Source organism: Clinocottus analis, unplaced genomic scaffold (genome assembly GCF_023055335.1).
Source record: "Clinocottus analis isolate CAN_PGR_092001 unplaced genomic scaffold, fCliAna1.0.p SCAF_5, whole genome shotgun sequence".
Taxonomy (NCBI): domain Eukaryota; kingdom Metazoa; phylum Chordata; class Actinopteri; order Perciformes; family Cottidae; genus Clinocottus; species Clinocottus analis.
In genome coordinates this window covers 8,831,346-8,843,734 of record NW_027176207.1, presented here as the reverse complement: position 1 = coordinate 8,843,734, position 12,389 = coordinate 8,831,346, and the positions used below count along the sequence as shown (strand labels likewise).

Here is a 12,389-nt window from a genome sequence, read left to right as displayed (position 1 = left end):
GTAAAGATTATCATTCCGTCCAATATTTTAAAAATCAGTCAATAATCACAGTTAGCATTGTTCCTAAATAGCTTTATTTTTTTAACATTTAATAAAAAGAAATATCACATTAACATAAGAAATAAGACCCATAACTGAATATTTAGTTATTAATGCACTGTAGGTGCTAAACAGAAGCCTGAGAATGGGGTCTAGAGGAAATAGTCCTTTTTGGCCACTAATTAACATAAAGTTGTATAGCGTTGAAGCAGAGATAATTAACAAAAAGGGCGACATCTCAATGTGCTTATGGGATTTGTAAATATTTTCATTATCTCCTTCTCAAATGCTCAGAGGAAAAAGAACATCGGCAGGTTTTAGCGCCTAGTATTTTATTTCCTGAAGACAAATTTTGCACAATAAAACATTCCATCACAATCCAAAGATAATTGACCTATGTAAACCTGTGACCTTGGTTTAAACCTGTCTCCTGAACAATTCTCTCCCAAAGCTCGAGACCAGAAACCCCACTAATCTGAGATGCATGGTGTGTGTATATATAAAAATATACTATGACAACAGTTGGACTTCTTGTTCATGGCTATGACGGTAGACACCGGGTCCATCGTTACTGAACCATCCAGTGTTTAAGGTGCAGCTCCAGAATGTGTCTCTTAATCACATTATGGGCTTTGCTTCCTGTTTTGAGCTTTGGAAGAGAGCAGCACAGTCGACACCTGGATCACAGGATTAACTAGAGAGCAGATTCCACTGTATCCCAAATGTCCCACACATCAAGTACGCAAACATCATCCATGAGTACAAAAACTACCAGCAACATATTCTAGTAGCTACCGTGTCTACATAACCAAGGTCAAGCGTGATGAGAAAATAAACCAAGTTATACTTGTGTAGTAATTGTTAGCGGGCTATTGAAACGACACGATCGCTCGGTTTATTGATATTACGCCCCTCCTGAACCCCTGAGACGAATACGTAGCATACGAGTGCAGATGATTACGGAGCATGCAGTTATTTATTTACCTGTAGAAAATGCAGTTATTGAAGCAGACGCTGCGGCTGTCATTACATGTATCCTCAGCCTTTGTCCCATCTCTCAACAGCATGTGTCAACCCTGTAAATACTGTTTGAGGTAACGTATCAGACCTTTTCTTTTAGCATCGCCGCAGAAGGAAATAAAACTATGAAAGCAGAGACAAAAAGAACAGTTCTTCATAGGACTATACATATACACATAATCTCTTTTTACAATATGGAGTCACCTGTACGTGTTGCCACAGTCCCCTCGCTGTTCTAGCATTTTCTGATATAGAAAATGTGCAGAATAAACATCTGCCAACAGACTCCGCCATGAATCCCTTTCATCCCAGCCTCCTACAGGAGCTCCTATATTGCTTTTATTTTATATTGTCATTAAGTAACCATTTACAAGTGCGTAGTCCTCAATTACATGAAAATAATCTAATGGTGTCACAAAAATCAACACATATTGGATATGGTGCTGACGCGCAAACTGCTAAAACACAGCGACGGAGGCCTTTTTGTCCCTTTAGCTGGCTGATGATGCAAGGAGGATTTGTTTTTTGATTTAGCTGGAGTAACCATGGTCATGTCTAATGTGGGCCGGGTGCGCAGTTTTAAGACAGTTTTTCAGTCCAATATAAGAACACCAGTGTAAAAAGTTAACATTTTTAGTCAAAAAGGCTCCAAAGCCTGAATAAAACATGCACGTTGTGATGTCATGCATCCTCTCGAGCTCTGTGCTGCTTAAGCAGCCACAAGCGCACAGGAGTCAACAACCAGACTAAAGTCTGACCTGCCATTCTTCGAGTCCCTTGGCCTTTAGAGACACTTTGACAAGCACGTAAGGGTTTCTATTCATAGTTCCTGATTGGTTTGAAGTTTGTGTGGCCGGCGGCAGTGGATAACGTGCTAAATCCTTTACAGTCACAGCAGATCCCTTTGACTCCAAGAGAATCCCCAAATATCAGCAGAGCCATTAAAGAACATGGTGCTGTGGATATTTCCTTGATGATGAAATGGGCATTAACAAAAAAAGACCATTTCATTCCAAATTGGACATACTTAACACTATTATATACCATAGAAATATATAAATATTATAAAATGTATTTTTACGATTAGCAAGCACTGGCATGCTACTTGATTCAGACAAGCTCTATTTCTGCTCTAGTCATAAAATCAGTACACTGCAGGATAGAGAAGGTTTGAGAAAACTTTGAGTCGGTATATGTGTAAAAAACCTGAATGGGAGTTCCAATTTCGTCAATTTATGCAGTGAAATTCAGTACTGCTCAAATTGGCTATGTAGAAAAGAGATGAAAGTAAAAATCAATGGGGCTGCATCTGAGCTTGGTACTGTTTAACAGTCATATCTGAAGCTAAGTGAGGGCGGTTTGGGAAGGGAAGCGTCCCGTTTCACAAGTTATTGTCTGTTCTGAGCACACTCCTTCAGAGCGCAGCTCTTCAGGGGTGCTTATGTGTTGACATTGGAGGGTAAACCGTGCTGCTGCAGGACGTGATGAGTGTGCACAGGGGAGGCAGCCATCACGACGGTGGGGCGTTCTGGTATATGGACGCCTTGTCTTTCAAAAGGGCCAGACATAAATGACAGCTCCAGCTCCCTGAGTGCCAACAGAGAAAAATGTATTAATGTCGGAGACGTCTAAAGCTGCATGTCCACGAGCCTAAAGAAGACTTAACAAGTCGTACCAGATTTACATATAAATGTTTGACACTTTTATACCATTTTATATTAGTTTGTGTTCAAGCGTCAAACAATTTCCCATCATTTGCTAAATAAAAATATATGTTTTATTGAAAAACATGTTTTTATTCATCAAGTTATGGTAACAAAAAAGTAGTGACTTGGCATTGGTATCATAACTTAGGCATCGTTACGCCACCAACAGGCGTTCAAAGCAGTGTTGTAGAAGCTTGGTTTACTGTGCAATAATTTTGGTGCAGGAATTATTTCTCTAATTAAAACCAACTTTTTATACACTTGACACAGGTTTGACTTCGTTGTTTTACACGGGTAGTGATCTTACCCTCTGGAGGTTCAGCCATGGGTGGGTTGAGACAATACATGTGATAGCCTCTATCACAGTCATCACAAAACAGAAGCTGATCCTGAAAGATCACACGACACAACAAGAACACATCGCACGTCAGACATCAGCTTTCTACAACGCATAAAGCATCTGGATGCGAGTAAACGTACGTCATTCTCTGAGGTGCCGCATATGTTGCAGCACTTGCACTCTATGCACTGCCAGCGGTACGTCTTCACAGCAGCCATCATTACAGGAGTGAACTGCAGGCAGGACGGGTGGCCTGCGTGTAAAATAATGTTCATTATAGTCGTCACTTTGCTGCACAGATTTCCTGTCGCCACCCTATGGCAGCAGCCAGTTGTCTTCAACGTACCCGAGCGTCCGCAGTCGGAGCAGGACACCAGCTCCTCTGACTGGCCAGTCTTGTGGTTGGTTTTGGAGTCTCCCAGGCAGAAATCACAATATTTATTAGGCAATGCGAGACCATCTGGGCCTTTCTTCGGAGCTGAAAAAACAAGATAAACACCCAAGGAACATCAGTGTTGTGTTTGTAAAGAGTGCAGCTCTACATTGAACTCATCAAGCCAATCTCGAAATCTCTGAGGACAGTGAATGATTTTATACTGACTTTTAGGCTCATTGTGCAGCGGCACTGCAGGCTCGTTGATCTCCACTTCTTCCTTCTCCTCACCCTCCTCCTCAGCCAGGTGGGAGTGGGCGTAATGGTAGCTCAGACCAGGACGGTTCTTGTAGCGCTTCCCACAGACTGCCACCAAAACCAGAAAACACAACGTGTATGAAAACAAAGAATACATGAACAAAGTCCACATCCGTAGGGGAAAAAGGAAAAGTGTTGTATGCGTCTTCTGATGACTTCGGGGGTTATTTTCTGAGAATTTAGTGAATCCTGAGCTGAAGAGTACAAGTTTCAAAAAGTGAAATAGCCTACTCTCATCTCTACTTGAGATTACAGTCTACATTAGCTGCTATTAACATAACGCACTCTGACTGAACTGTCAGCAGATTTGCATTATGGGTAATGTCGCATTGGGGCAAGGAAGAATTTGTGGATAGTCAATTTTGCCTGATTCTTTTCTGTCCATTGTGAGCCTGAAAACATATGGTCGTATAATCAAAAACAAAGTCAAAGACGCAACCTATTTCTGTGATTTTCTCCCCACAGTGACATGATGCATTAGCAATGAAATTGAGGGAAAGAGGAAAAATGACAAGGCAGTTTGTGAATATGAAAAACATGCTCTGAGGCACTGGCATGCATCATCACATCCTCTCAGGCACAGCATTAAGACAACACCACACATCCGCTGACCTTTACCACAATGGTGTTAACCTCGTCCACAGTGTTTGACTACTGACAAGTTAAATTGAAATAAAACGAAAAAGTTACATCATTTTGTCAAATTTCCCTTCATGCATACATCTTTCAAAATGACATTTGAGTGTTTAGAACCTCCGTAAAGTTGCAATAAACAATAGCGTCACATTGCTCTGAATACTAATGTTTGACCTGGATTTATTTAAATGATATCCATCAGTGGGGTAAGAAACACCAGTGGGATTGTATATGGAGGGTTTACTGACTTTATGAAGGACAAAGTTGCCATTGTGTGTCGTCATCGTCACAGGCGGGGGTGTGAGATTTGTCATAAGATAACGCCAAAGACAAACTTCTTCTTTCGCTTCCTTACTTTCTCTCATTTTCATTTCCCTTAAAGGCTAATGTCATATTTATTTAACCATCATCTAAAAGGGAGTGATCAGTCTTCATCTCCAAAGCATCTTAGCAAAATCGCTAAAGACACAGCGAGCCACATGCGACATGATTGAAAAACACACCTTAAAAGTAAAAAAGGCATCCAATAGAGCAAAGCAAAAGCAATGTTTACTCCAGGGAACATGGGATGAGACTGAACAGGGTGCAGAGGAGGTGAAGAGGAATAAAAGGGTAAAACTAGCAAAGGCATCCTAATGCAGTCAAATTGCACACACCAAAGAGTGAGACAAAAGACAAAGCACAGAGAGCAAAAGAACAGGATCCAGCTTCTATCTTATCTAAATCTGTGAGACAACCAGACCGATTGAGGGGAAAACAATAGTTTCATAAACTACAGCTAATCTTTTGTAAACTGAGATGGCTCATATCTTTGACCGAGTGTAGACTACAGTTTAATTGTGGTGTATAACAACATTGTCTTTATCTTTTCTAAATCTAGTTAGAGAAAAACATTTACGACAGAGAAAGTCTACTTGGTGACGTGCAGACAAGGGTAAAAAAAAAAAAGGAACGAGAGAAATATACCTCTTTCAGGTTTTGAAATATGCTTTTGTTTGATAGTGTCTGAAAGAGAGAAGAGAAGGAGAAGAGAGCACAGACAGAGACTCAGAAATAGGCTCATAGACGGAGAGAGGATCAGTCAGTCTGCAGCAGAGAGTGAAATGCTTTAGGAAAGAGGGGAAAAAAACATCAAGCCGTACATAGCCTGACAACACCAAAGAAATAGAAGAAACATCCCTCTTTGCCCGTGGAAAGATTTGTAATGCAAGTTCAAGAAATGTATGATATCTTGATGACAAAAAAATGAAAATATAGCTGAGCCTGGACTTTGTAAGTATCAGATGTGGCTAACCAAGAGCAGACAGAACATGGAGAACCTCAACAGAAAAGGGGAGATGATGAAAACAAAGGGGATTCAAAAATAATTGGATTACAAATATTACAGCTATTAACAGCTGCTGTGACTCTCTGCTCTGACCCGAGTTCACAGGCTCTACTCTCCCCATCAGGACTCACTGTCACAGGCGTACGGCTTGTCTCGGTCCTCCAGTGCTGCTGTATCCAGCTTCTTCCTGGTACTGCCTACTCCTCGACCCTGAGGACAAAGGCATGATTGGAGTCGACAGACAGGCCACACGCGCTAACAGCTGGGATGAACTTTTGAGAAATTGTGTAGTTACCTTGCCCTTTCCTTTGCCTCTTCTTTTAGGCGTGTCTTCCTCATAGTCTTCATCATCCAGGTCGTCCAAGAAGTCATCTGGCTCAATGACTCTCTGTGTTGAGGCATTGAGAAAAAAAAAAGTCAAAATTTGTTCTTGACTTCATATCAATCTTATGCTGAAAACAAGAACCTTTCTAATCCGCGCAGCTGGGTTCAGGCCTGCGGCATAGTCACTCGGGTTTGAATCCTCCTCAGATCCTCGGAGCTCTGCGGTCATCCGTTTTTCCATGGAGTCCCCTTTCAGCAGGGCCTCCAGGCTGCTGCCATCCGCTGATAACAGAGCATCCTTCTTCAGTCCGACATCTATCTCTATGAACAAAACAAACAGCACAGTGTTTCTATTTCAGTTTTTCTTAAATGTCAGGAAAGCGTAGCCATTGATAGCTTTTCTTGAAGGTTGACAGAATAAAATAGAGAATGATCTGAGTTGAGCTCAATGATTTCATACCTGACTTGACAGAAGGGAAGATAAGCCGAGGGTCCTCTTGAGGATGAGATCGTCGTTTCTTCCTCCACCTCCTGGATGGGTAGGTGTAAAGCTGCCCTGGTGCCATGCCTGAGGGATCAGAGCAAACCCGTCTACATAACACTGGACCTATCAATACAGAACTTGTCAGCTTTTTTTTTTTTTTTTTTTTAAACCAGCAAAGCTTGTGAGCATGATTCTCATTGAAAGCCAGGAAGGTACATTTAGCTGCAGGCTTTATAACGCTCCCCATTCATCCTTTCAGTAAATCTCTGAAAAACATGTTTTAGCCTGAGAATGGTTCTTCACCTGAGACACTGGTCTTGTAAAAGCGCTCAACAAATCCAACTGAGTAAAGCAAAATGTGTGTGTTTGAAGCACATGACATGTAGCGTCTCTCACCTGGTCCCCTGTGTCTCTTTTCCATCCAAATGTAGCAGTTGCTCTGAGCCACACCGGTCTGGGAGTCGAGGAACGGCATTCGGACACTCCTCTCAGCACAGAGCCTGGCATTGTAGTTATGGCATTGCTCCATGGCGTCTCTGTAGTACTGCTCTCCCAACCTGACACCACAAATCAGATGCTTGTTATTCGATCTATTTATATTTTAAAAACACAAAATAATCAGCAGCTGTGGGTATTTCAAAACCAGTACAGTCTTAGTTTAAACTTTTTAACCTCCCAGTTAGTTTAGCCTGTTTTCTTTCTCTGATGTGCTGCCACCTGAGAAAGACAGCTCACTCATAAGACAATGTCTTTTGTACTTCAGACAAACTTGGTATCGAGTGCAACAGGTGCTCTTTTGTTGGCACATCAACAACAAAGAGCGTGGTGGTCTGCCACAATTGTGTCGTGTTTAAGAAAAATATACCCGAGCAGCGCTGTGAGTTTATTCTCTTGTAGGAAAGCTAAGGGCAGAATCTCTTCAAAGTGAGACAGATGGGCTCATGTAAAACGTTTGACAGGCCTAATCATTTTATTTAATTAATTGTAAAGATGTTTTAATTTTGTATATTTTTCTAAATCGGTATGCTGCCTATTTGCCAGTCTATTAAGACTAAATAAGAAAAGGGAAGCTTTCTACATTGAAAATAGTTCTAAACAGTGACTGTTTCTCCAACTAATAAAACTAGCATTTCCAAGACATAATTGAATTGATGAGTTGGCACACGGCCACATGAGTAACCATTGGAGAAGTTAAAAAAGTAAACTTCACAAAAAACTCATCTTCACACAACGAACATGGAGGTCGGGTGAGCGTCACCATGGTAACTTAGGACTTAGCCAAAAGCTTGTACGTACCGTAAAACGTTTCAAATCAACAGACACAAAGTTAACGGGTATGGCAGCACGGTTTACTACAGCTGTGTACGGGTCTCTGTAAACGGTAATAACCTCCAGACTAACTTTATTAGAAATGTGATAGCTCGCTGGTCCCCAAGGCCAGTCCTTCATTCATTCTGGACTCGTTGGCCCGCCGCCACAGCACCCCGAGAGCACCCCGAGAGCACCCTGCGCTCACAAAGTCGGCCACAGCTCGTTAGCGCGAGAGCCACCTAGCTGCGACACTTCACTGACGTTAGCCCCACGCTAGCTGTGTTGGGCCAGCAAGACACAAGCAGCCACATTATCCCCATAAATACATTTATGATCAGACTGACGCCTGTTCCAGTACATTGACTCGTGATTCGTGTTTCAGAAACGTCATCTGCGTGTCTGTTAACTTACACTTCCATTCCAGGATGTGAACACACACGCACGACGGTCCGACGCTGGCTAACCGGACTAAGTCAGCGGAAACGGCGGTGAGCTAGCTCGTGACACGGTCATTGGCTATATGGACATACATTTGTTCGGATGTAACCGCAGTGTGAGTCAGCCGGCTGAGCGTAGGGTGTGTAAAAAAAAGTCCAACACTTACAGTTTGACAACATTTTCAACAACAGCTGCCATCTTGCTTTGGTAGAAGGGAAAAGTGCCTGAGCCTGTGTGTGCCCTCCGTTAGGACTTGTAGGCAGATGAAGCGGTGACGTGACACATAGCGCCCCTTACTGAGGCGTCGTGGCCTTGCAGCCTCCTTTATAATAGAAAGCGATTCAAATATGGTTCTGAATTATTTCCATACTTTTTTTTTTTATCGTCAGCCGCTCATGTACTTGGAGCATAACTTATCCCTCTACATTATATTCTTGATGAAAGTACAACAGAGCTATGTCTTTATGTTTTGAGTAACACCTGAATTGTTACCAAATTATATTTACACATTATAGGTAAAAGGCTACACTTTAATGTCACCAAACTCCTAGTTATGGTTTATCTGAACTTACTGGTTGTGGCCTCACATTTATAATTATGTGTTATTCACACCTAAATACTTTTAATTTGTCGACTCTTTTTTAACTGCTCCAAGCACGTTTCCTTCGTCCCAAATACAACTTTTCTCAATATAAACTTTGAGATTATATCTTTTTTCAGAGATTTTTGACCAGCCTCCTAATCCTCTCCCATTTTCAACCCCCAGACAGAGACAACCAATGTGATTTATCTTAATAGCTCTGAGAAGATTTGCTCTGCGCTTTCATTCACCAGTTTAGCATAAACTTACTGTATGTTATTTGATCATCCTTGACTTAATTTGCTGTGGTTGCATCAGTAATGTCATTTGTAATGACTGCACTGCAGCAACATTCTTAACACCCACACAATATTTTTGAACACCAAGCAGAATAACTTTTTTATTTTCAAATCAAGATCCCATTCTGCTCTCAGTTGACATCAATAGTTTTATGAATGAACTTGCAACAAATGTTCGGATGGGTGAAAAACTAAAGGATTATCACTAAAAGTGTCCTTTAACGTGTTAGCTTCCTATAGTGTTTGTTTTTTTCATTAGAAATACTTTATAAAAGGAAATAAATTAAATCTTCCTCTCGTTACAAATCTAAAAATATATCATGCAAAACGGTACATTGTTTTGATGATACATGGTGTCATTGTTGTTACTTTTTAATTGTTTTTTTTTTAAAGAAATAAATATAACTAAGTAAAAACCTGTGTTTTCTATGTTCGACTACTTTATCATCTTGATATTGGTCATTTGGTCTCGACTCCAGGGGAACTCACTAGTTTTACACACAAGATACAGTTCACTTGTCATGGGGGGTCCTATATAACCTGTGAAAATATCTGGACAATGTCTTCTGGAATGAGCTTTCCAAAGCATGAAAAAAAAAACCTGCCAAACAAAACGGGTTTGGAAGAGATTTCCATTAAGATGACAAGAGGCTAATAAAAGACACTATTAAGTTGCATTATGGGCAATTATTTATATAGCAGGATTTCTCAAAACATTTTTCACCTAGCTCTTACGAGTCCATCAACTTTATAGAAGAGAAATACTAATTTGCTGGAGTGCACTTGCATAATTCCAGTACAACATGCCACTTACAAATCCTTTTATTCTCACTACAGGCGCCAGGCACACAGTTTTCTGTAAAAACCAGACTTACAACATTAGAGTTTACTGTGAAAACGTGACTTTCTCTTGTGCACCGAATATAATAAAAGCTGGAGCAGTTGATAACCTTTTTATGAAAAAACAAAACAAAAAACAAAATCATGATTTTGATTAAACCATGTTTTATTATTCCTAATATTAGATGTAGATACACAAGTCAACAAACATTATCTTCGATTTGTAATGAAAATGCTCCACAGCACACTGACATCGTGTGGAAGGGTCTGGTATTACAGACACGTACCTGAAAATGGACAGCAGTTATAATTTTTTGCAATAAGTTGCATTAGTAACAGTAGTAGTAAGAGTAACAACAGTAGCAATAATGATTATAATAGCAATTAATAATAGTAGTGGTATTAACAACTCTGAATTACAGAGGAAGGAACAGACATTTGTCAAAACAATGAGAAATTAAGGTAGGACAGGCTTATCAAATGCTGCAAGACAGACCACTGATGAAAAAATACAAGCTCCCACTAGACAGCAAGTATCCTGCCCTTAAAAAAAAAAAAAAAAAGGAAGCTCAATTTGTCACCAGTCTGTTTGCACCCATGTCCAATACTTAAATAGAAGTTGTTGTTTTTCTTCATTAAGTATTCTCATTACCAAAAACTTGTCTCTTTGACATCAATAATACATTACTTCCCACGTTCTGGTCAAAGCTCACCAGTAGCACAATGCTATTTTAAAAAGGATGCCATATGCAACATCGAATCACAGCCAGCTGAGGACATATCCACAAAACTGGATTGCCATGGGTCATTCTGCTTTAATTACAGTACAGTATTAATGTGTGAGCGTGTGTGAAAGAGAAAGTTTGTGTACAGAATGTCAAGTATGCGAAATATTTTTGCTTCTCATGACCAATTTGGCCAAACTAATTTGAATCATTCACATTCAAATGAGCCGATAAGAAAATACACTGTGTGACCTTTAAACATCAAGACCCGAACATCAAGTGAACTGATGTCTGATGTCCAGAGCAGAAAAAAGGTAGCAATGATCACTATAAACAGCTCATCCACTGGGGAAGAATGACTCCTCCATTCGAAATTGTGCACAATGTTCGCTAACTGCATTGGCTCACTTATGTATGCAATGACCTTATTGACCTGGTTCCCAGACTGTAGCTTTGTTCAAGCTACTCAAGAGCAGGGTCGGCCACCGGAAATACAAAATCCCACGGACAGAGACAAGGCAGTCAGTTTGAGAAAGTTTGGACCAGGTGCTGTCCCTCTTTCCAGTAGTCTCAAAGTGGATGTTCAGATATTTCTCATCTCTGGCTTCGGGGGTCTTTGAGCAATAGATCACTGGTTCCACATTCATTTGGGACTGCGAGATAAGGCCAACTTGTTAAAACTGCAAACAGTTTGTTTCCAGCTGTTTGTGTAGTCACGACAGTTTGGTGTGACATTCCCTCCAAGGCATGGTATGCACATCCAGGCAATTACCAGCTTTAAAGAATTCATTTCAAGGTGGAACAAATTACTAAATAATTGATTATTTGCAACCTACTTGAACTAATTCATAAAACTCTTAAATTCAGAATTGTGGTCCTGTAACTTTCTGTGGCATTTTGGCAGTTAGAAAGGTAAATTTAAACTTGACCGACTATAATAACAGTTAACAACCAATTTATATAAAATTCCACCACTGCCTACAGTCTCACAAAATACTGTAAATGCCTTTATAAACATGTACCATATTTGAGGAAAATAATAAACACCTATCATATTTGTACATTAACTATATTGGATTGCCATTAAACTTGTTTCAGATTACTGTAAATGCCAATTACACATAATTAGTTGCTCTCCAACCCTGAATATGAAGTGACCTCATGTTTTCAGAGTACATCAACACAGAAGAGAATAGATGGCAATGATGACACACATACAAGTATAAACCTACATGAAGTCATGCCACATATGCAAGAGCACAAAGCTCATCTGAGAAACAATTTAGGACTCTTCCCTTTCTGCCAGTTAGTGAGCAGAGCTGTCCATGGTCACTGCAAAGCATGTTGTACCTGCATACATAATCCACTGGCATACATTAGATCATTGCCACAAGCACTTTTTTTTCTTTCTTTTTTTTAAACATTCCTGTCTTGGTACCACAAAAGCTTTCTTTAAGACCGTTCGAATGGAGGGTGGGTTTGTAAAAAGGGATTCAGTGTATCTGTAGTGGGTTCAAGTAAGGCTCAATACACCCGCCTGTCCTGTAGCACATAAAGCGCATTCTTCACTGCCGAGCCAATATCACTTCATCTAATGAGACCTGTCCAGCTGACCTGCTTGCATCCCTG

General features: G+C 40.4%; 1 protein-coding gene across 2 annotated transcripts; it reads right to left on the bottom strand.

Moving 5' to 3' along the window:
- Nucleotides 1-80: 80 nt before the first annotated feature.
- Nucleotides 81-8,622, bottom strand: dpf2 (double PHD fingers 2). 2 transcript variants are annotated; one of them, XM_068600617.1, is made up of 12 exons: nucleotides 8,483-8,622; nucleotides 6,964-7,124; nucleotides 6,544-6,651; nucleotides 6,226-6,404; nucleotides 6,055-6,147; nucleotides 5,891-5,969; nucleotides 5,399-5,437; nucleotides 3,707-3,844; nucleotides 3,452-3,583; nucleotides 3,246-3,358; nucleotides 3,073-3,154; nucleotides 81-2,646 (listed from the first exon to the last, which is right to left on the bottom strand). In XM_068600617.1, exons 1-12 carry the CDS (start codon nucleotides 8,512-8,514, stop codon nucleotides 2,570-2,572), a joined length of 1,233 nt encoding a protein of 410 aa, XP_068456718.1. In that variant the 5' UTR covers nucleotides 8,515-8,622; the 3' UTR covers nucleotides 81-2,569. The 2 variants fall into 2 exon arrangements, with proteins under 2 accessions (XP_068456718.1, XP_068456719.1); XM_068600618.1 differs by lacking the exon at nucleotides 5,399-5,437.
- Nucleotides 8,623-12,389: the final 3,767 nt, after the last annotated feature.